This window comes from Schistocerca nitens, chromosome 11 (assembly GCF_023898315.1).
Source record: "Schistocerca nitens isolate TAMUIC-IGC-003100 chromosome 11, iqSchNite1.1, whole genome shotgun sequence".
Classification (NCBI taxonomy): domain Eukaryota; kingdom Metazoa; phylum Arthropoda; class Insecta; order Orthoptera; family Acrididae; genus Schistocerca; species Schistocerca nitens.
The window spans coordinates 12,244,547-12,269,230 of record NC_064624.1 but is presented as its reverse complement, the minus strand read 5'-3'; the positions used below and the strand labels follow the sequence as shown (position 1 = coordinate 12,269,230).

At 43.9% G+C, this 24,684-nt stretch overlaps 1 protein-coding gene across 3 annotated transcripts in view; it reads left to right on the top strand.

Annotated features, from left to right (window-relative positions):
- Positions 1–24,684, top strand: part of LOC126213520 (zinc finger protein 436-like) — a 189,674-nt gene that overhangs the window by 37,905 nt on the left and 127,085 nt on the right. For all 3 annotated transcript variants that reach the window (XM_049941353.1, XM_049941352.1, XM_049941351.1), the window contains exon 2: positions 16,991–17,159. In XM_049941353.1, coding sequence (XP_049797310.1) covers positions 17,130–17,159 — 30 coding nt within the window. In that variant the 5' untranslated portion in view covers positions 16,991–17,129. The remainder of the gene's footprint in view (positions 1–16,990; positions 17,160–24,684) is intronic.

Genomic DNA, 24,684 nt, shown 5'->3' with positions numbered 1-24,684 from the left:
AACATATTTGAAGCGCATCAAAATCCGTGATTTACAGTATGGAGGGTCCCCTTGTAAGTCGATGTACGCGTAACACACAGCATAAAATGCACCGTCCTGTACTCGAGACAGCTTGGCTTCTGCTCCACTTGTAACAAAATCCAGTGAGGTTCCAGCAAACGCGGAGGAATACATAGTGTAATGTTTATGTGAGGCTCATTATTATGACGAACGGAGTACAGAAGCAGCTGTAGCCAACAACGGCGGCAACACGCGGTACTAATTTCATCATCTCCCTCATTTCACGTGGAGTTGTATTTTCAATCGAGTGATCTTTGTACAAAGTATTATCTCCAAGATCAGTTTAGCTGTCATATTTCCTGTGCTTTTTGGCGTTCCTTTTTGGATGGCCAGCGGTGTATACATATAGGCTGAAGCGATGAATGAACATTTGTACCAAGACTGTGATTCAAACCCCGGTCTCCTGCTGTCGAGGCAGATGTGCTAACCAGTACTCCACCCTGGCACAGTGGCTTTGCACAACTGGACAAATTACGCTAGCACACCTCCCTGCTCAAGCAAATCCCCAACCCAATCGGCAGTCCCCCTAGACACGAATAGCAATGCAGAGGCTCTCCAACTATAATGGAATAGCATCTCAGCATCGGACAAAACGGTTGATTTTGCCTGAAACCCAGGCATTGGCACTTTTAATTAAATGAAACTACATGGTTACGGAGACATTTCAAGTCTCAAACATTTATGATGTAAGAGGGTGGTTTGAAAAGTTCTCAGAATCACCACGAGAGGTCAGCACTATCGCAACAAGTTGTTCACGGGACATTCATTGGACTGTTGCCTGTAAACACGTGCCACGTCTCGGAAGAGATGTGGCGGTGACGAGTCTGTTGTTCCGCGTAGTGATTTGTGAAGATGGAAGAAAATGGAGATGGAGCAGTGATTAAGTACTTCGTAAAGAAAGGTATGAAAGCAAAGGAATTCGTACTGAATTTCCAGAATACATTGGGGGACTCTGCTCCTTCATATTCAACTTTTGCCAAGTGGGCCAATGAATTTAAATTTGGTCTGGAGAGCAAAAAATGATGATCCGCGCAGTGGTCACCCAAGATGTGTCACTACTTCAGAAATGATTGCAAAAGTGCATAAAATGGTCACGGAGAATCACCTATTGAAAGTGCGTGAAATTGCTCGCGCTTGCCAGATGTCATCAGAAAGGGTTATATCACATTTTAACTGAAGAATTAGAAATGAAAAAAAAAGAAATTATTTGCAAGATGGGTGCCGCGACTCTTGCCGCTGGATCAAACACGCACGAGAATGGACATATCGGAACAATGTTTGGCCCGTTTTAGGAGAAACGAACAAGATTTTTTGCACCGGTTTGTGAGGGTTTGGTGCACTACTACACCCCAGAGACAAAACAAGTCAGAGCAGTGGAAAAACCGAGCGAGGTGGCGCAGTGGTTAGCACACTGGACTTGCATTCGGGAGGACAACGGTTCAATCCCGCGTCCGGACATCCTGATTTAGGTTTTCCGTGATTTTCCTAAATCGCTCCAGGCGAATGCCGGGATGGCTCCTCTGAAAGGCCACGGCCGACTTCCTTCCCCGTTCTTCCCTAATCCGATGAGACCGATGACCTCGCTGTTTGGTCTCTTCCCCTGAACCAACCAACCAACCAACCAGCAGTGGAAACATGTTGATTCACCTCCACGCAAGAAAGCAGAGACAATTCCTTCTGTGGGAAAGGTCACGGCATAAGTGTTCTGGGATGCGAAGGGGATTGTGTTTGTATATTATTTCCACATTGGGCAAACAATTACTGGAGAGTACTATGCTAACCTCCGGGACAAACTGCAACAAAAGGCCAGGTTTAGCAAAGAAGAAAGTCATCTTCCATCAAGACCGTGCATGCCCGCACACATGTACCGTCAAGTGATATGGCTCTGTCAGACTTCCATCTCTTCCCAAAACTGAAACTTCTTCTTGGTGGACGAAGATTCACTTCGAATGAAGAATTGATAGCCAGAGTTAACATCTATTTTGCAGGCCTGGAGGAAAATCATTTTCAAGATGGGACCGAGGCACTGGAACATCGTTGGACCGAGCGCATTAATCTACAGGGAGACTACATTGAAAAGTGATGCAATTACTTTTTTCTATTGCGTTCCAAGAAGTTTTCAAACCACCCTCGTCTATACACATACTGAAACAAGTAATGGGGCACTAGTGGGAATTTGGATTGACGAGGGAGTTGTGGTGTGGTAGCCTGTGCAGCTGTGCACAGCCACTGTGGTTAGAGCATCTGCCTAGCGAGAAGGACCCGACTTTGAATCCCGGCCGCATTCAAATTTTCATTTCTCACTTCAGTCCGTTTGTATATCAGACAGAGGTCTGACTATTCCTGCTGTCCTTCTGTGTATCCGTTCATGTCCCCTTTTAGTCCTGTTTGGCATGGGTCTTAGGTATGGTCCCACAAACTTGAACAGTATTATGAGATGGGATGTACGAGTCATTTTGAACCAAAATCTGCCGCTTGCTTTACCTGTGACTGTACCGATGCGATCATCACATTTCGTATCCCTACAAATTGTTAAGCCAGATATTTGTGTGAGTCACCTGATTCCAATAATGACACATTGAAGTTGAAGTCAAGGGCTACTATTTTTCTACATTGTATCAAATGCACAATTTTACGTGTCTAAATATTTAAGACCGGTTGGTAACATTAGTACCACTTTGAAATCTCATTATGTTCTGACTGTACAAAGTGAACCAAAATTCACACACTGCGACAGATCGACGTGATCTGTTGCGTACCCAGTACAAAAAATTTTGTATCAAAGTTTTACACGTGCTTATTTTCAGTGTGAAACGGACATCAGAGAAAGGCAGTCTGGCAACATTGAGATCACGGGTGTGACTTATATCGTCCTTCAGTACTCTGTAGGTGTGCCGTCCACTTAGGGCAGTCGGCAGAGTATTGTTTTAGAATACTCTAGTTTCAGGCTTTGATTCCAGGGCAAGGTGTAATTATTTTCTAACAGTGAAATCTCCAAGCTGTAATAACAGCAGTATTATGAAAGAGAATAGAGTGCTGCTCACCACATATGGGAGGCATGAGTCAGAGACAGGTACAACGGAAAGGCTGGTAACCATTAAAGGATTTGGATGAAACAGTTCTTCGCAAACAGACTGTGGATCACAACTGTGTCCGACACGAGCACCAGTCTGCGGTGGACGGTGGGGTAGGGATGTGCCGTGCGGCGCAGGGGGGATGGCGTGGGATAGCTGCCGCTTGGCCACGGTTTGACGGTGGTTAGGAAACATGCAGAAACCCAAATCCTACACTTGGTTCAGGTTCATTGATGACATTTGTGTTATCTGGGCCGAGGGTGAGGTCACTCTGTCCACATTCCTCTAGAACCTCAACACCTTCTCCCCCATTCTCTTCAACTGCTCCCCTCAACCAAACATGCCACCTTCCTCGATCTCGACCTCCACCTCAGAGATGGCTACATCAGTACCTCCGTCCATATCAGACCTACCGACCACCACCAATACCTCCACTTCCACAGCTACAATCCGTTCCGTACCGAGAAGTCCATGGTTCATGGGGCTGTGCTGGTACTGCGAACGGCTGAAAGCAAGGGGAAACTACAGCCGTAATTTTTCCCGAGGACATGCAGCTTTACTGTATGATTAAATGATGATGGCGTCCTCTTGGGTAAAATATTCCGGAGGTAAAATAGTCCCCCATTCGGATCTCCGAGCGGGGACTACTCAAGAGGACGTCGTTATCAGGAGAAAGAAAACTGGCATTCTACGGATCGGAGCGTGGAATGTCAGATCCCTTAATCGGGCAGGTAGGTTAGAAAATTTAAAAAGGGAAATGGAGAGGTTAAAGTTAGATATAGTGGGAATTAGTGAAGTTCGGTGGCAGGAGGAACAAGACTTTTGGTCAGGTGATTACAGGGTTATAAATACAAAATCAAATAGGGGTAATGCAGGAGTAGGTTTAATAATAAATAAAAAAATAGGAGTGCGGGTTAGCTACTACAAACAGCATAGTGAACGCATTATTGTGGCCAAGATAGACACAAAGCCCATGCCTACTACAGTAGTACAAGTTTATATGCCAACTAGCTCTGCAGATGATGAAGAAATTGATGAAATGTATGACGAGATAAAAGAAATTATTCAGGTAGTGAAGGGAGACGAAAATTTAATAGTCATGGGTGACTGGAATTCGTCAGTAGGAAAAGGGAGAGAAGGAAACATAGTAGGTGAATATGGATTGGGGGGAAGAAATGAAAGAGGAAGCCGCCTTGTAGAATTTTGCACAGAGCATAACTTAATCATAGCTAACACTTGGTTCAAGAATCATAAAAGAAGGTTGTATACCTGGAAGAATCCTGGAGATACTAATAGGTATCAGATAGATTATATAATGGTAAGACAGAGATTTAGGAACCAGGTTTTAAATTGTAAGACATTTCCAGGGGCAGATGTGGATTCTGACCACAATCTATTGGTTATGAACTGCAGATTGAAACTGAAGAAACTGCAAAAAGGTGGCAATTTAAGGAGATGGGACCTGGATAAACTGAAAGAACCAGAGGTTGTAGAGAGTTTCAGGGAGAGCATAAGGGAACAATTGACAGGAATGGGGGAAAGAAATACAGTAGAACAAGAATGGGTAGCTCTGAGGGATGAAGTAGTGAAGGCAGCAGAGGATCAAGTAGGTAAAAAGACGAGGGCTAATAGAAATCCTTGGGTAACAGAAGAAATATTGAATTTAATTGATGAAAGGAGAAAATATAAAAATGCAGCAAATGAAGCAGGCCAAAGGGAATACAAACGTCTCAAAAATGAGATCGACAGAAAGTGCAAAATGCCTAAGCAGGGATGGCTAGAGGACAAATGTAAGGATGTAGAGGCTTGTCTCACTAGGGGTAAGATAGATACTGCCTACAGGAAAATTAAAGAGACCTTTGGAGAGAAGAGAACCACTTGTATGAATATCAAGAGCTCAGATGGCAACCCAGTTCTAAGCAAAGAAGGGAAGGCAGAAAGGTGGAAGGAGTATATAGAGGGTTTATACAAGGGCGATGTACTTGAGGACAGTATTATGGAAGTGGAAGAGGATGTAGATGAAGATGAAATGGGAGATAAGATACTGCGTGAAGAGTTTGACAGAGCACTGAAAGACCTGAGTCGAAACAAGGCCCCGGGGGTAGACAACATTCCATTAGAACTACTGATGGCCTTGGGAGAGCCAGTCATGACAAAACTCTACCATCTGGTGAGCAAGATGTATGAGACTGGCGAAATACCCACAGACTTCAAGAAGAATATAATAATTCCAATACCAAAGAAAGCAGGTGTTGACAGATGTGAAAATTACCGAACTATCAGTTTAATAAGTCACAGCTGCAAAATACTAACGCGAATTCTTTACAGACGAATGGAAAAACTGGTAGAAGCGGACCTCGGGGAAGATCAGTTTGGATTCCGTAGAAATGTTGGAACACGTGAGGCAATACTAACCTTACGACTTATCTTAGAAGAAAGATTAAGAAAAGGCAAACCTACGTTTCTAGCATTTGTAGACTTAGAGAAAGCTTTTGACAACGTTAACTGGAATACTCTCTTTCAAATTCTGAAGGTAGCAGGGGTAAAATACAGGGAGCGAAAGGCTATTTACAATTTGTACAGAAACCAGATGGCAGTTATAAGAGTTGAGGGGTATGAAAGGGAGGCAGTGGTTGGGAAAGGAGCGAGACAGGGTTGTAGCCTCTCCCCGATGTTATTCAATCTGTATATTGAGCAAGCAGTAAAGGACACAAAAGAAAAATTCGGAGTAGGTATTAAAATTCATGGAGAAGAAGTAAAAACTTTGAGGTTCGCCGATGACATTGTAATTCTGTCAGAGACAGCAAAGGACTTGGAAGAGCAGTTGAACGGAATGGACAGTATCTTGAAAGGAGGATATAAGATGAACATCAACAAAAGCAAAACGAGGATAATGGAATGTAGCGAAATTAAATCGGGTGATGCTGAGGGGATTAGATTAGGAAATGAGACACTTAAAGTAGTAAAGGAGTTTTGCTATTTAGGGAGTAAAATAACTGATGATGGTCGAAGTAGAGAGGATATAAAATGTAGACTGGCAATGGCAAGGAAATCGTTTCTGAAGAAGAGAAATTTGTTAACATCGAGTATAGATTTAACTGTCAGGAAGTCGTTTCTGAAAGTATTTGTATGGAGTGTAGCCATGTATGGAAGTGAAACATGGACGATAACCAGTTTGGACAAGAAGAGAATAGAATCTTTCGAAATGTGGTGTTACAGAAGAATGCTCAAGGTAAGGTGGGTAGATCACGTAACTAATGAGGAGGTATTGAATAGGATTGGGGAGAAGAGAAGTTTGTGGCATAACTTGACTAGAAGAAGGGATCGGTTGGTAGGACATGTTTTGAGGCATCAAGGGATCACAAATTTAGCATTGGAGGGCAGCGTGGAGGGTAAAAATCGTAGAGGGAGACCAAGAGATCAATACACTAAGCAGATTCAGAAGGATGTAGGTTGCAGTAGGTACTGGGAGATGAAGAAGCTTGCACAGGATAGAGTAGCATGGAGAGCTGCATCAAACCAGTCTCAGGACTGAAGATCACAACAACAACAACCGAGAAGTCTCTTCCGTACAGTGTAGCTGCTCGTGGCCGTCGATCTGTATTGACAAATAGTCTGTGTCAAAATATACTGAGGGTCTCACTGAGGCCCTCGCAGGCCGAAATTGCCCTCCCAGCCTTGTGTAGGAACAGATCTCTTGTGCCTAATCTCTCCAAACACCCCCCAACTCCCAAAGTCCCACCGTCCACCCACAGTGGAGCATTCCTGTCTTGACTCGGCACCACCGACTGGACCAACTGAGTCACATTCTCTGCCAAGGTTTCCACTACCTCTCATTGTGCCCCAAAACGAGGAATTTACTCCCCATCCTTCCCACAATAGTATTTTGCCGCCCACTGTACCTACACGGTATCCTCGTTCATCCGTACTTCACCCCTTCGCCCCACTCCTTGCCTCATGGCTCATATCCCTGCAACAGACCTAGACACATCCTCCTCCCACCACCACCACCACCACCACCACCACCACCACCCACTAGAGTCTGGTCACATACATCACCCATCCCATTGAAGGTAGATCTACCTGTGAAAGTAGTCATGTGGTCTACAAGCTAAGTTGGAAACACTGTGCCCCTCTTTACTTGGTGAAGACAGCTGACGAGCTGTCTGTCCGCACGAATATCCACCGAGAAACTGTGGCCAAGAGACAGCTGGACCAGCCACTTGCTGAACATGCTGTCCAACACCCTGTGCTTCACTTCGTTGACAGGTCCAGATGGAATCCCAACTCGGTTCTACAAAGGGTATTCTACGGCACTGGCGCCTTAGTTTGCTCGCATTTATCTCGAATCTCTCGCACAGTACTAAGCCCCGAGTGACTGAAAAAAGTGCACGTGACTGTTGCACGTAAGAAAGATAAGAGATTGCACCTGCAAAATTACTGACCTATATCCTTAACATCGGTTTGCTGCAGAATCCTAGAACATATGCTCTGTTTGAATATAATAAATTTCCTAGAGATGAAAAAGCATTGCTTGTATCAAATTCAGCTTGCCTTTTTCTCGCATATTATACTGTGAACTATGGATGAAGGGCAACAGCCAGAGTCTCAGAAGCATTTGATACGGTGCCTCACTGCTGACGGTTAAAGAAAGTACGAGGATACAGAATAGGTTCCCAGGTATGCGAGTGGCTCGGAGACTTCCTAAGTAATAGGACCCAGTGTGTTGTCCTCGACGGTGAGTGTTTGTCAGAAACAATTGTATTGTCAGGAGTGGCCCAGGAAACTGTGATAGGACCTCTGCACACTGATGAGCCAAAACGTTTATGACCTGCTCGATAGCTTGTTTGTCCGTCTTTGGAACGAAATACATCACTGTTTCTGCATGGCATCGATCTGATGGTTCATGGGTATGTTTGTTAAAGGTATTCAGCATTAGGTGTCCACGCACAGGTCGTGTAATTTGTGTAAATAACAGGACATATGCAGTGATGATGTCCAATAGCAATCCAGATGGATTCCGTAGGATTTACAACAGGCACCTTTGGTCGCCGAGACATCGACACGAGTTCAGTTTAGTGTTCCTCGAACCACTGTAGCACAGATCTGACTCCGAGGCACTGACGATTGTACTGCTGAAAGATGACACCATTGTCAGGGAAGACATCGAGCGCGAAGGGATGCGATGCAGGCGGTTCGTAGCTGTCGGCGTGTCTACAATTACTACCAAAAGTCCCGTCTCCGATAGTGTAATACTGCTCCCACCAGCCTCTGTCTGTGGTGCACTGCATGTTTCGAGCCGCCGTTCACTTCACTGACAGTGTTTGTGGAGAGAACCGTCAACCTAATGTAGCAAAACTGGGATTCAGCTGAACAGCCGACACACATCCATTGATAAATACTCGAATCCCCACGGTCCAGTGCTCACTGCAGTCATAATTGACAACATTGTTGGGTCAACATGTAAACACAAAGGCGTGGTCTGCTGCTGAGCTCCATCTTCAACAATGGCGTGCTCAGAAACATGTGTACATGCACCAGCATTCTGCTCTTTTGGCAGAGATTCCAAGTATCACTATCTATCCTACTTTATAGAGCAGACAAGCGTCCGAACTGTACGTTCTGTGAAGAGTTGTCGATATCCGACTATTTAGCACCTAGTCATAGTTTCAATGTCCTCGTACCTCTTTCCATAGATGCGCACGACAGTAGCACGTGAGCATTTGACCAGGTTTGCCATTTTGGATATGTTCGTTCAGAGGCTCTGGGTAATAATAACCTGCCCTTTGTCAAAGTCACTTATCTCAATGGATTTCGCCACTTGCAGCCAATATGTCTGCTAGTACAGGGTGGCGCAGGGGAACGGGAAATTTTGAACGTTACAGCGCCGGCAGATGTTCGAAACTTTGCACAATTGATGTGAACGCATTGCCATTTAGTAATCGTGGAGTATTGGACTGGTGCGGAACGTGCAGTAGCTGTGAGAGCGTCTTACAAAAATGGTGACAGTGCAACTGCCGCGCAGAGAACATTTCGACAGCGTTACCAACTTGGACGTCACGGATGTGTCCCATCTGCGCATGCGATTACAACGTGGGTGCGTAATTTTGAAGAAACAGGATCTGCCTTGAAAAAGAAACCTCCAGGTGGCATTCCAACGGTACGTACCCCAGAGAACATTTCAGCTGCTAGAGCTGCAATCGAGACAAGTCCACGCCGCTCCGTTCGACAGCATGCATCTTCGCTAGGGATTAAGCGACGAAGCTTACAAACAATACTGCACGAATTAGACTTCCATCCCTATAAGTTGCAGATTGTGCAACACTTACACGAACGAGACCCAGCGTCACGTATGGAGTTTAGTAGCCAGATGTTGGCTAAAATCAACGAGGACGCCAATATCCTTGGTAACTTACGGATATCAGACGAAGCCCATTTCCACCTGAACGGATTCGTGAACAAACAGAATTTTCGTTATTTGGCACAGGACAATCCTTGTGAGTTTCACCAGCGACCACTACATAGCGCCAAGGTCACAATATGGTGTGCTGTATCATGTCACAGTGTTATCGGCCCTTATTGTTTTTGAACGTGGGGATGGCAGTGCAGTGACAGTAACATACGCTCGATATGTCGAAATGCTTCAAACATTCTTTACACCGAGACTGTACGAGCGTAATCTCAACGTCGAAAACATGTGGTTTCACGTCACACACTGCTCGACAATCGATGGCAGCAGTTCGTCAGTTGTTTGGAAGACGCATTGTTTCACGTAACGGTGACACTGCATGGCCTGCGAGATCCCCTGATCTTGGTGTGTGCGACTTCTTCCTGTGGGGATATCTTGAAGGCAAGGTGTACCGTACACGTCCTGCAACAATCCGTGAACTGACGGAGAAAATTGAAAACGAAATCACTGCCATTCCCCAAGATTTGCTACACCGCGCATTCCAGAGTTTTCGTAACAGGCTGTTAGAGTGTGAACACCGAATGGGAGCACATCTTTCCGATGTCATCTTTAAAAAGTAAAGACACACTTTTGGACATTTTGATTGTAAAGACATATTGAATAATGGCATACTGAATACATTCACTTTCGTTAATAAATTACTAGTTTTATGAATTTATTCGTGGAAATGTCGTTATTTCGAAATTTCCCGTTTCCCTGCGCTACCCTGTATGGTCCCGTGTCCGTGTCTAGTCTGCTTACATACTTTAGTTACCACGACAGGCAGCATCCGGCATTGTGGTGGACAGTGGTCATTATGTATACACGAATAATTTGGCGGAAGGGGTGGGCAGCAATCTGCGGTTGTTTGCTGACGGTGTTGTGGTGTATAGTAAGGTGTCAAAGTTGAGTGACTGTAGGAGGGTACCAGATGACTTAGAAAAAATTACTAGTTGGTGTGAGGAATGGCAGCTAGCTGTAAATATAGGAAAATGCAATTTAATACAGATGAGCGGGAAAAACAAACATGTAATGTTCGAATGTAACACTAGTTGTGTGATGCCTGACGTAATCGTGCCGATTAAATATCTTTGTGTAACGTCGCAAAGTGACACGAAATGGAACGAGCCTGTAAGGGTTGTAGTACGGAAGGCGGAAGTGTCGACTTTGGTTTTTTGGCAGAATTTTAACAAAGTGTGGTTCATTTGTAAAGGAGACCGCTAGTGTGACCTGTTCTCGAGTACTGCTCGAGTGTTTGGGATCCTTACCAGGTCGGATTACACGAAGACATCGTTACTGATAGTTACGAACAAAAAGCGAGTGTTACGGAGACGGTTTGGAAGTCAAATGTGAATCACTGGAGGGAAGGTGACATTCTTTTCGAGGAGCACTATTGAGAAAATTTAGAGAACTTGTGTTTGATGCCGAATGGAGAAAGATTATTGCTGCAGACACACATTTGGCATAAAGACCGAGGATATAAGATTAGAGAGATTAGGGCAAGTACGGTGGTATATAGAGTGTCATTTTTCCCTCACTCTGTTTGTGAGTGGAACACACTGTACATTGCACCCTAGCAACCTAAATCACATCACTGCTCTCTCTCTCACAGGCAATACATCATCTTACCCCACCCCTATACTTGTGTGGAGGATATTGAATTATGGAGAAAACGGCGCACACACAGCTTCGACCGAGTAATGGGACAGCGCTATGAAATGTTCAAAAACCCGCATTGACAAACTCTCGGGGACAGGCGCAAACTACCCGGAAGGCATACTTACTAAATTAATTAAAGACTCTAGAAGTATTCTTCACTTCATGGATAGCGCTCCTGTAGGAATCGTGAAGACGAGATGAGACTAATTAGAGTTCACACTGAGGAATATAAACAGTCACTCTTCCTGCATCCGTGCACGAATAGTATAGGAGGAATGCCTGATAACTAGTAGAATGAAATTACCCTCTGACATGTACTATGCACTTCACACTGGTTTGCAGAGTATGGACGTAGGTGTAGAAATAGATTTTTATATGCTGTCCTGCAGTTTCTGTACAATTTCTATAAAAATAAATGTTCTCCAGGTATACGAAGGGGCTCGTTGCTTGACGCTTACATGATTACTGTACCAGTTGTCAAGGAAAGCAGTCCCCTACATGATTACCCTCATATTCACTGAGTCATTCATTTGAGAGCCTTCTGCGATGTGGAATGAATCGAGAGCAGGTAGGATCGTGCGCGTACACACACACACACACACACACACACACACACACACACACACACACACACACACACACACACACACACACAGAGAGAGAGAGAGAGAGAGAGAGAGGGGGGGGGGGGGCTGGGAGTGTTTGAATGAGTGCGTGCGTGTGTTCACATATGATTGTCTTTTTGAAGAAGGTGCTGCTCCTGCTTTTAACATTTCCCAGCTGTAGCACTTTACACTGAGGTGCCTAAAGTCATGGATAGAGATATCCAGCTACACAGGTGGTGGTAGTATCACGTACACGATTTATAAAAGGGCAGCGCATTGGCGGAGCTCTCATTTGTACTCGGGTGATTTATGTGAAAAACTTCCCGACACGACTATGACCGCACGACGGGAATCAATAGACTTCGGATGCACAATGGTAGTTGAATTTTCTATTGATTTCCAAAATAGAATGCCACACTCCATTTTGGAAGTCATTAGAGAACTCAATATTCCAGGATCCACAGTGTTTTGCGGCGTGGCACGTTACATTTTACTGCCCTGCCAGTGTCCAGCAATGTTCATTTGTCTAGCTAAAAGCTGTAGTAGAAAATACTAGACCACTACTGTCTACTGCAGGTCGCAACATACGTAGAATTGTCTGGGAAACGGGACGTGGCTAGCTACTGAAATAAAAGTTTTAACTTGGCAATGTAAATCTTCAGTTGTATTTTTATGATAAAGATCACAGTTAATACTGCCAAGTCCGTACTAAGTGTCTACACAATGTAAAGTTCACATGCACACCACAATCACACACGTAGCCAGTTTATGTTGTTTTCACCCGTTACCCAAGTTAATAGAGTTCACCGGATCATTTAGTTATGAAAATGCTCGCTCAAATGTTGTGCACTCTGCTCTACACATAATACCTGTTCCAGTCTTAGATCGCACAACACGCCACGTGGTTTTAACTAACAGTCAGAAGCAATAAATTTGATATTCCGTGCGAAATTCCACACAACTCCCACTATACCGTTCACTTAAATACGCGTTGTACTACTTCACGAAGCCGTAGTTAGCATTTTTTCGCTATTTTACAGTACTTTCGTCGGAGCTACTTTCAATGAGATCTTACTAGTTCGAACCCTCAGCCCCGACTCGACTAGATCACACCAAAGGCTTTGTTCCCAGCATAGATTGGCGCGAGCCTGCATTTTTCTGATTGGCTGATATCACAAACAGCCGCAGGGTTCGGTAATGGGGCCATTGTTATTTAATGTATTTGTTAATGATATAGGTGTTGAGGAAGAAGAAAAGAAAATATTGTATGCTGATGACATGACAATACTAAATAGTGACCAAAATATGGAACAGCTTGAGAGAAGAGCATACATATCTGCAAATGTCACAGCCCAATGGCTGTTGGAAAATGAACTGGTTATAAATCTAAAAAAGACTATGTATGCAGTGTTTAAAAACAAGGAAAAGGCTGTAGACATGGATTTAGAGGTTGATGGAACAAGGCTGGAAGAAGTAGAATCTGCTAGATTCTTAGGTATTCTTGTGGATAATGACCTGAAATGGAAAAAAACATATTAATAATGTCTGTAAGAAACTGAGCTCTGTCATATTCTTAATGATGCAGCCATCACAGTATTCAGACAAGAACCTTCTGTGTACAGTGTATCATGGACTTTTCGAACCATACTTACAATATGGAGTGACTGTGTGGGGCAACTCAAACACACAAGAGACAAAACGAGTGTTCACATTACAAAAAAAAAAGCAATTAGGACCATTTTAAGAAGAAAGACCTCTGAAACTTGCAGAAACTGTTTCAAGAATTTAGGTATCTTAACTTTTTCATCGTTGTATATATACAAAACAATAATGTACATCACAAAAGGCAGTGAGGACTGGATTACAAATGCTAGTGTACACACCCACAATACAAGAAAGAAGAATGAAGTATGGAGCATACCCCACCGACTGGCAATGCTAGAAAAAGGACCCCAGTATTCTGGTATAAGACTACTAAGAAGTCTGCCCAAAACCCTGCAAGATAGTGTACTTCACAATGACTTTGCAAAGAAACTTAAAGACTATCTCATTGAAAAAGAGTTTTACAGTGTTGCAGAATACTTATGCCATTAAATTTGTATATATTGTTACTCATTATCAGTGATGTAAAAATGTAAACTAAAGGTGTAGGAAAATAAGTGATAAAGAAGTCTAATACTTTGACATGTCCTATATTATACGTACATTTACTGTACACAATGTAATCTTACAGGATCAAATAAAATTCAATTCAATTCAATTCAAGCAAATCAAGTTGCAGTATTATCCCGCGCTAACCCGCGCTTTACTTCAATGACCAATCATAGTAAAACATTTCTTTCTATGGCAATTGATAAATAAATAATTTTAGAAAAGTATCAAATATAAAATTACTCCTTCGGAAATTACCGATTAATTTGTGTTCTACCCACGATTTATTAGTACCGTAAACTGACTGCACATTTAATTATAGTAAATCCCGTGTATAGTTTGACTTTTACTTCGTGAATAAACAAAACAATTTCCATTTACTTCCGTTCTTCTTCACTCATACAACACTCACACTGCTAATTGCTACACATATCAAACAATTATAAGTATGCAAATACATTAAATATTAATCGAGCATAACTTTACAACATTGTTTTGACTACGACTGCTAGCACTGTCCGTCAACTGCTGACCTCTGCCGCCTACTAGTACAACTACGTGCAGCTCTGTTGGTGACATCTGTCGATGACTCGTGCCTATGACGATACCGTCCTAACGAGTGACAGGAGTGATAGGAAGGCGCTATGCCTCAGTAAGGCGCTACGCCTCAGTTTGTCTGAGAATACGAATTTCCAGACAGTACCTCCACTTACGGACAACACAATGGCTGCAAGCCTTCACTTAATGAGTGCAGTGGGGTTTTGTGTAGTTGTCAGTGCTAACAGACAAGCAACACTGCACGAAATAACCACAGAAATCAATGTGGGATGTACAATGAATGCATCCATTAGGGCAGTGCCCAAAGGCCCGAGTTGTCAACGAGGCACTGTGCGAGCTGGTGGTGGCTCCGTAACTGTGGTGTCCTCTGGTCCGACTAAACCGACCACCGGTTACGTTGCTCTACACGGAAACCGTTGAAGCCGTTCGTGTACTTCGTGTTCCCAAACAGTAATGCAAGATTTACGGACGACATTCCACAGTGTCATCGGATCACAATTGTTCGCAAGTGGTTTGCAGAACATCCCGGATAATTCGAGCGAATAATTTGTCCGTCCAGATCACCCGACACGAATCCCGTAGAATATTTACGGGACTCGATCGAGATGTAAGTTTGTGCATAAAATACCGCACTGGCAACACTTTTGCAATTCTGGGCAGCTATAGAGGCCGCGGGGTCAGTATTTCTGCAGGGGACCTCCGACAACTTATTGAGACAGTGCTACTCTGTTGCTGCACTACACAAGGCAGAAGGTGCTCTGAGACAGTATCAGGAGGTATCCCGTGATTTTTGTCACCTCAGTCTATACTGTGTGATTATCTGACGTTACTGAGCTCAGAAAACAGTATCGTGTACCACAAAGGTTAAAATCTGTAACATATACACTATTTGATCAAAAGTATCCGGACACCTGGCTGAAAATGCCTTACAAGTTCGTGGTGCCCTCCGTCGGTAATGCTGGAATTCCGTATGCTCTCGGCCCACCCTTAGCCTAGGTGACAGCTTCCACTCTTGCAGGCATACGTTCAGTCAGGTGCTGCAAGGTTTTTTGGGGACTGGCAGCCCATTCTTCACGGAGTGCTGCACTGAGGAGAGGCCTGGCACAAAGTCGACTTTCCAAAACATCCCAAACGTGTTCTATAAGATTCAGGTCATGACTCCGTGCAGGCCAGTCCAACGCAGGGATGTCATGGTTGTGCACCCACTCCACCACAGGCTGTGCATACGAACAGGTGCTCGATCGTGTTAAAATATACAATCGCCGTCACCGAATTGCTCTACAGTGGGAAGCGAGAAGGTGCTTAGAACATCAGTGTAGCCCTGTGCTGTGATAGTGTCACGCAAAACAACAAGGGGTGCAAGCCCCCTCCACGAAAAACATGACCACACTATAACATCACTGCCTCCGAATTTTACTGTCGGCACTACGCACACTGCCAGATGATGTTCATCGGGCTTTCGCCATACCCACACTGTGCCATCGGATCGCCACATTGTGTACCGTGATTCGTCACTCCACACATTTTCCTCTGTTCAGTCGTCCAATGTGTACGCTCCTTACACTGAGCAAAGCGTCGTTTGACATTTACCGGCACGATGTCTCGCTTATGAGCAGCCGCTCGACCGTGAAATCCAAGTTCTCTCACCTCTTGCCTAACAGTCATAGTACTTGCAGTGGATCCTGATGCAATTTGGAATTTCTGTGTGATGGCCTGGACAGATGTCTGCCTCTTACACTTTACGACCCTCTTCAACTGTCAGCTGTCTGTCAGTCAACACACGAGGTCGGCCTGTATGCTTTTGTGATGTACATGTCCCTTCACGTTTCCACTTCACTGTCACATTGGAAACTGTGGAAATAGGGATGTTTAGGATTGTGGAAACCTCACATAGAGGCGTATGACACAAGTGACACACAATGACGTGACCACGTTCGAAGTCCGTGAGTTCTGCGGAGCACCCCATTCTGCTCTCTCACGATGTCTAATGACTACTGAGGTCGCTGATACGGAGTACCTGGCAGTAGGTGGCAGCACAAAGCACTTAATATCACGAACATATGTTTTTGGGGTGTCCAGATACTTTTGATCACATAGTGTACAAACAGTACTCTTAACTGAGATTTACATTCCAAGTGTAGATACTCTGATGATTTAGGGAAGCAGAGCTTGATGGTGTAGTCTTTTCACATATTTTCGAATATCTGGTGATTTACAATTTTTACCTTGTCTCTGCTTGCAACATATTAAAAACTTTTGCAAAGGAATTTAAAACTTATTTCCAAACTGTAATTGGGAGTATCCGTGTACGTCGGTCCTCGTCATGCTGCTGGCAGCGTAGATAATTAGATAATTTGTAGGTGGACTGTCTGGTAGTACAATCTTAACTTTTGTTTGAATCTGTTCATATTGAAAATTCTTTGGCATGTCCGTAGGTGACTGAGGAACACAATCTATCAGCCTACTGACGTCTCGGATCCGTATTGAGCAAAACGTGAAGCTGGTGGTTTCCCGTTCCATCACAGCTGGGGTTGCCGTTAATTAAAGGGGCATCCGAGTCAACTCGGGCGCATCATGGAAGCGGGTCTGCCATCTGCAGCGGAGGTGAGTACTCTCATTTGCTGGGGTGAGATTGTACCCTTTTGCAGCCAGACTCAATTTCAATAACATTCTTGTGTCTTGTAGACCACTTCGTCTTGTGAAATGATGTACCAGTGTTTTCATCTTTGATGTGCCCTCCTTGAGATTGTGTGATAATACTGGGGCAATATATGAGGTCAGTACAGAAAATTCCACAACTTTGTCCACAAAATTTTTCTACATTTACCTTTTACTTATTGTGCACGGTCTCCTTCGAAATGTTCTCCTCCACGGTTGGTACACTGCTCCCGACTCCATTTCGACTTGAGGAAGCAGTCTCGGTACGTCTCTTGCTAGAACGCACGAACCACCGCCTGCGAAATTTCTTTTATCTCGTCTATCATTGCAAATCTTCATCCTTTCGACAAGGTTTTCAACTTTGGAAGTAAAAAGAAGTCCACCGAGGTCAGGTCTCGAGATTATGGAGGGTCAGGCAACACAGTGGTGGTGTTTTTTTTTTTTTTTTTTTTGCAATACTCGTGCACCAACAGAGACGAATCTGCGGATGCGTTATCGTGATGCGAGACCCACATTTCAGGCCGTTTCCTTCTCACATTTGCTCGCAGGTGTCGCAACACGTCCTGATAGTACCATCGATTAACAGTTTGTCCCTGTGACACAAGTTCGTGATGAATTTAATCATTAAAGTAAAAGAAAACTATCAGCATGGCTTTGATATTTGACTTAACCTAACGAGCTTTTTTTTTTGGTGTTGGTGAACCTTTCCCAACCTATTGTGAAGATTGAACCTTGATCTCAACGTCATAACCATAGAACCATGTCTCATCACTAGTTATGATTATCTTAAGGAACATCACATTCTCATTTGTGCGATCCAGAAGCTCTTCACAGATAGTGAGGCGAAGGTCTTTCTGGTCTCAACTCTTGAGGCGTGGTACGAACTCGGCGGCAATAGGACGCATTCCGAGATGCCGTATCAGGATTTCGTGACGTGATCCAATGGAAATGTTACATTCTTCTGCAATCTCTCGGACAGTCAATCTTTGATTGGCTCGCACAATTTCGTTGACGTTCCAGACACGTAATAGGGTCATCTTTAGCTTCCATCCGGTCATATTTAAACCGTGTGAACCATACGTAACACCGAGTACGTCTACAGCACTTATCCCCGTAGGCTTCCTGCGTGATTTGGTTTGACTCTGTAAAGGTTTTCTTGAGTTTCACACAAAATTTAATGCAGGCATGTTGCTCCTCTAACTCTACCATCTCGAAATTCACAAACTCTGCAACATAACATTCTACTGAATAAGGCACTGAACAATAACTAACACACATACAACAATGAAACTTGTGGCAGTTACACATTAAACACAGGTGTGTGCAGGGGTGACAACCGCGTTTCGTTCCAGCCTACCGTTGGCTCGAAATTACGAGTGTTGCACAATTTTTGAACAGACCTCGTAACTTTAACTCTAGTATGTATAAAGACAAGATTCAAATTAACCGCATTTCAGAAAATGAGCGGCTTGACTCCCAAAATTTGAGGAAAATACGGACACTGTAATTAGCGATGTGCATATTAATCTTGTATCAGTGGAAGAATTAAATGCTGTGTTGAAGTCTTCCAAAACCATAAAATAACCAGGAGTAGACAATCTCAGTGTGGAATTATTTAAATATTAAGCTATTAAATTTTGTAAATACTGTCATGCACTAGAAGACGGGCAAACTGCAGTTGTTATCCCATTATTTAAAGCCATCTTACACAACAGAACTGTTGCATACAAGTCTGCACCAGCACCCCAACTGTTTGACTCTGAAGCCGCCAGCCTTTCCGTTAGCTCTCTTACACAGTACACCTAATGTGTAAGTCTGCACTGACATCCTAAAGGTGCATATTTGTAGCTGCAGCCTTGTTTACATCACTGAGTGTGAAAATATTTTTGTAAAGCTCCTGTTCACCCATATTAAAACTTCTGAGAGGTCTAGGTTTGTATTAGGTTGGTGCATAAGTCTGTAGCATATTTCCATGAGTTTAATAAACCCAACAGATACACACAACAGAGGCTTTAATCACCAGTAATACATTCGCCTTCACTGTTTGCATTAGTCTGCCAACACTGTGGTAACTTTTTGATTCCACAACTGTAGAAATTGTGTGGTATTGAGGTGAACAACTCGGTGAGCCGTGTTCGGAGTGCATTTTCATCTGGAAAGGAAGTTCGTTGAAGGTTGTTCAGTAGAGAGTAGAAAAGGTGGAAAATCTGAAGTTGCAAGAACAAGTGAATAAGGTCGGTCCAGAATACTTCCCAACCTAACTCCTGTATAGTGCTTCTAGTCACACTAGCAGAATGTGAGCAGGTGTTATCCTGGCTGTTGTTTTGGATTGCATCTCAAGACATCTCACTTGTTGACAGCAAATGTCAATATTGCTCGTTACACCTCAGGGAAGGAATTCTTAGTACACCTCACAATCTTTATCCCTCCAGAAGAATAACTTTATCTTCTGTGGTTGTGCGCAGGTCTCTTTACAGGGAGTTCTGCATTGTTTGCCCTCAACATTTCCTTTCTTTTTCTTATGTTGGCATGTTCTCGTTGTGGCCTTCATTCCAGAGACTTGTTTGATGCAGCTCTCCATGCTACTCTATCCTGTGCAAGCTTCTCCATCTTCAAGTAACTACTGCAACCTACATCCATCTGAATCTGTTTAGTGTATTCATCTATTGGAATCCTTCAATGATTTCTACCCTCCATGTTGCCCTCCAATACTAAATTGGTGATCCCTTGATGGCTCAGAACATGTCCTACCAACTGTTCCCTTCTTCTAGTCAAGTTGTGCCACAAACTTCTCTTCTCCCCAATCCTATTCAATACCTCCTCATTAGTCTCATGATCTACCCATCCAATCTTCAGCATTCTTCTGTAGCACCACATTTCGAAAGCTTCTATTCTCTTCTTGTGTAAACTATTTATCACCCATGTATCACATCCGTACATGGCTACACTCTGCAAATACTTTTAGAAAAAGACTCCCTGACACTCGATGTTATCAAATTTCTCTACTTCAGAATTTCTTGCCATTGCCAGTCTACATTTTATATCCCCTCTATTTCGATCATCATGACTTATTTTGCTCACCAAATAGCAAAACTCACCTACTTTGTCTCGTTTCCTAATCTAATTCCCTCAGCATCACCTGATTTAATTATACTGCATTTCATTATCCTCGTTTTTTTATATCCTCCTTTCAAGATACTGTCCATTCCATTCGACTGTTCTTCGAGGTACTTTGCTGTCTCAGACAGAATTATATTGTCCTCGGCAAACTTCAGAGTTTTTATGTCTTCTCCATGGATTTTAATTTCTACTCCAAATTTTTCTTTTTTTTTCCTTTACTGGTTGTTCAATATACAGATTGAATAACACCGGGGATAGGCTACATCCCTGTCTCACTCCCTTTCCAACCACTGCTTTCCTTTCATGCCCCCTCACCTCTTATAACTGCCATCTCGTTTGTATACAAATTGTAAATAGCCTTTCGCTCCCTGTATTTTACCCCTGCCACCTTGAGAATTTGAAAGAGAGTATTCCAATCAATGTTGTTAAAAGCTTTCTCAAGTCTATAAATGCAAGAAACATAGGTTTGCCTTTCCGTACTCTATCTTCTAAGATGATTCATAGGGTCAGTATTGCCTCACATGTTCCAACATTTCTACGGAATCTAACTGGATGTTCCCCGTGGTCAGCTTCTACCAGTTTTTCCATTCACTTGCAAAGAATTCGTGTTAGTACCTTGCAGCCATGGATTACTAAACTGATGGTTCAGTAATTTTCACACCTGTCAACACCTGCTTTCTTTGGTATTGGAATTATTGTATTCTTCTTCAAGTCTGAGGGTATTTCACCTGTCTCATACATCTTGCTCACCAGACCAGAGTTTTGTCATGACTGGCTCTCCTAACGCTATCAGTAGTTCTAATGGAATATTGTCTACTCCCAGGGACTTGTTTCGACTTAGGTCTTTTAGTGCCCTGTCAAATTTTTCATGCATATCTCCCATTTCATCTTCATCTACATCCTCTTTCATTTCCATAATATTGTCCTCAAGTACATCACCCTTGTATAGACCCCCTATATACTCCTTCCACCTTTCTGCTTTCCTTTCTTGGCATAGAACTGGGTTTCCATCTGAGCTCTTGATATTCATACAAGTGGTTCTCTTCTCTTTAGAGGTCTCTTTAATTTTCCTGTAGGCAGTGTCTATCTTACTCCTAGTGATATATGCCTCTATTATATCCTTACAATTGACTTCTAGCCATCCCTGCTTAGCCATTTTTCACTTCCTGTCGATCTCAAATACAGGCGAGCCGGTCGGTGCCAACCCTCTCAACGGGTCGGTCGGCGGACCGGTCCAGCTGTGTATGGGCTGCTTAAGGGAGAGGGTAAGGAGTCATTCCAATCCCGGGAGCGGAAAGACTTACCTGAGGGGGAAAAAGGCACAGGTATACACTGCGAAAGCTTAAGTTACATCATATTTGTTTTTAGATATACACTCCTGGAAATTGAAATAAGAACACCGTGAATTCATTGTCCCAGGAAGGGGAAACTTTATTGACACATTCCTGGGGTCAGATACATCACATGATCACACTGACAGAACCACAGGCACATAGACACAGGCAACAGAGCATGCACAATGTCGGCACTAGTACAGTGTATATCCACCTTTCGCAGCAATGCAGGCTGCTATCCTCCCATGGAGACGATCGTAGAGATGCTGGATGTAGTCCTGTGGAACAGCTTGCCATGCCATTTCCACCTGGCGCCTCAGTTGGACCAGCGTTCGTGCTGGACGTGCAGACCGCGTGAGACGACGCTTCATCCAGTCCCAAACATGCTCAATGGGGGACAGATCCGGAGATCTTGCTGGCCAGGGTAGTTGGCTTACACCTTCTAGAGCACGTTGGGTGGCACGGCATACATGCGGACGTGCACTGTCCTGTTGGAACAGCACATTCCCTTGCCGGTCTAGGAATGGTAGAACGATGGGTTCGATGACGGTTTGGATGTACCGTGCACTATTCAGTGTCCCCTCGACGATCACCAGTGGTGTACGGCCAGTGTAGGAGATCGCTCCCCACACCATGATGCCGGGTGTTGGCCCTGTGTGCCTCGGTCGTATGCAGTCCTGATTGTGGCGCTCACCTGCACGGCGCCAAACACGCATACGACCAGCATTGGCACCGAGGTAGAAGCGACTCTCATCGCTGAAGACGACACGTCTCCATTCGTCCCTCCATTCACGCCTGTCGCGACACCACTGGAGGCGGGCTGCACGATGTTGGGGCGTGAGCGGAAGACGGCCTAACGGTGTGCGGGACCGTAGCCCAGCTTCATGGAGACGGTTGCGAATGGTCCTCGCCAATACCCCAGGAGCAACAGTGTCCCTAATTTGCTGGGAAGTGGCGATGCGGTCCCCTGCGGCACTGCGTAGGATCCTACGGTCTCGGCGTGCATCCGTGCGTCGCTGCGGTCCAGTCCCAGGTCGACGGGCACGTGCACCTTCCGCCGACCAATGGCGACAACATCGATGTACTGTGGAGACCTCACGCCCCACGTGTTGAGCAATTCGGCGGTACGTCCACCCGGCCTCCCGCATGCCCACTATACGCCCTCGCTCAAAGTCCGTCAACTGCACATACGGTTCACGTCCACGCTGTCGCGGCATGCTACCAGTGTTAAAGACTGCGATGGAGCTCTGTATGCCACGGCAAACTGGCTGACACTGACGGCGGCGGTGCACAAATGCTGCGCAGCTAGCGCCATTCGACGGCCAACACCGCGGTTCCTGGTGTGTCCGCTGTGCCGTGCGTGTGATCATTGCTTGTACAGCCCTCTCGCAGTGTCCGGAGCAAGTGTGGTGGGTCTGACACACCAGTGTCAATGTGTTCTTTTTTCCATTTCCAGGAGTGTATTTTTCCCACCTGGAATGTTTCCCTCTATTATATTCATATCATTAACTATATATACACACGGAGTATTTATGTATGTGTGCTCTCATACAGGGTGTGTATGCCCTGGGACAACCAGGAAAAATCCCGGGAATTTTTTCATCTGGGAGAAAACTGGGAATATTTCAGTGTTTTAGTTTTGAGTTAAAATTTTGTAAATTTGGCTGGTAAGAACTGATACTCTAACGTCTGTCATCAGCAAAATGTATCAGAGGCTTTAGGACAACGACTGCACAGTACTTCATAACAACAAACTGCTTCCGTCACAATTGTTTGCAGTAGGTTTGTTTGAGCACTTTCCAGCGGGCCCACACACGTGTGTAGTTGAGTCACTTATCAGCAGTATCTTCTCCCCCTTGTGGCTACTTAAGCGTGGCTGTTAGTGATTTTGCTGTTTCCTCTTCTTTCAAGCACTCACGTCAAATGAAAACAAAACAGATTTCTGTGGCCTGGAGCTATCAAGTGAATTACAGAAAGCTAAAATATGTTATTAGTTTGTTTTCTGATTTTATTTTATTTCCAGGTTTTTTGCTGTCAAGCATTAAGCACCTTCCAGAAGAATGAAGTTATTTTTGTTGCTAAAGAAATTTGGCTTTTTTAATCTTTTTCACAGAGGCAGCCGATTTATTGGAAACACAGTGTGTCAGTCCAAAATGTTTGCTAGTTTCAACTGTGCACTGAATTTCAAGTGCACATTTTCATCTTATGGTACATATGTTATGCCATAATAAAGAACCTAATATGAGATAGTACAACACCGGTACGCCAAAAAAATTTACGTCTCGAAAATCACATTGAAAAGCTTAATATCAGGTTGGGGCCTACTTCACTGTGAATCTGGACATACGAATGTGCACTGTAAGCCGAATTATGCATTTTAGAATGGCTTACCAAATTCTGATGCTCTTGGAGTATCCTCTCATGTCCTTTTCCTTTTATTACTTAATGTAAATTAATGCTTTATATGTACAAACCACAGTGTAACATAATGTTAGGCTGTGGTACGAACACGTGGGCTTCGTACGTCATCGTAGCTGCGCACACGCATTAACACCTGTTTTCTGACGCTCTCTGGCAGCTGCTGAAACGAGCCAGTTTCCAACAGGTCTCGAGAAAATGGTGGTTTGAGAAGCATTAGTTTCAAAATTTTCTTTTACGCAAGATGAATTTCTTAAATGACAGAGCATTTGAATCTCATTTAAAACTTAACACTTTGAGGGCCAGCCACTTAGAAGAATTTCGAGCCCAGAAGATCAAAATTTTACTGGCACATTTTTATGTGATGTATCTTAAAGTGTAACAGATGCAAAAAAAGACCAATATTATATGTTTGCTATATGTACACTGTGTATATTAATTTAAACCATTAACTTTTCCTGTTCGCGCTACTTAACAGTGATGCTATTGGCTGAGTACATCTCGTGTCCTGAGCTCTGAATATCTGCTGTCGTCAGCTGGTGAGATCACGTCAAACGAGCTATGATTGGCCTTCCGAGACACACCACAATGTCAGTTTC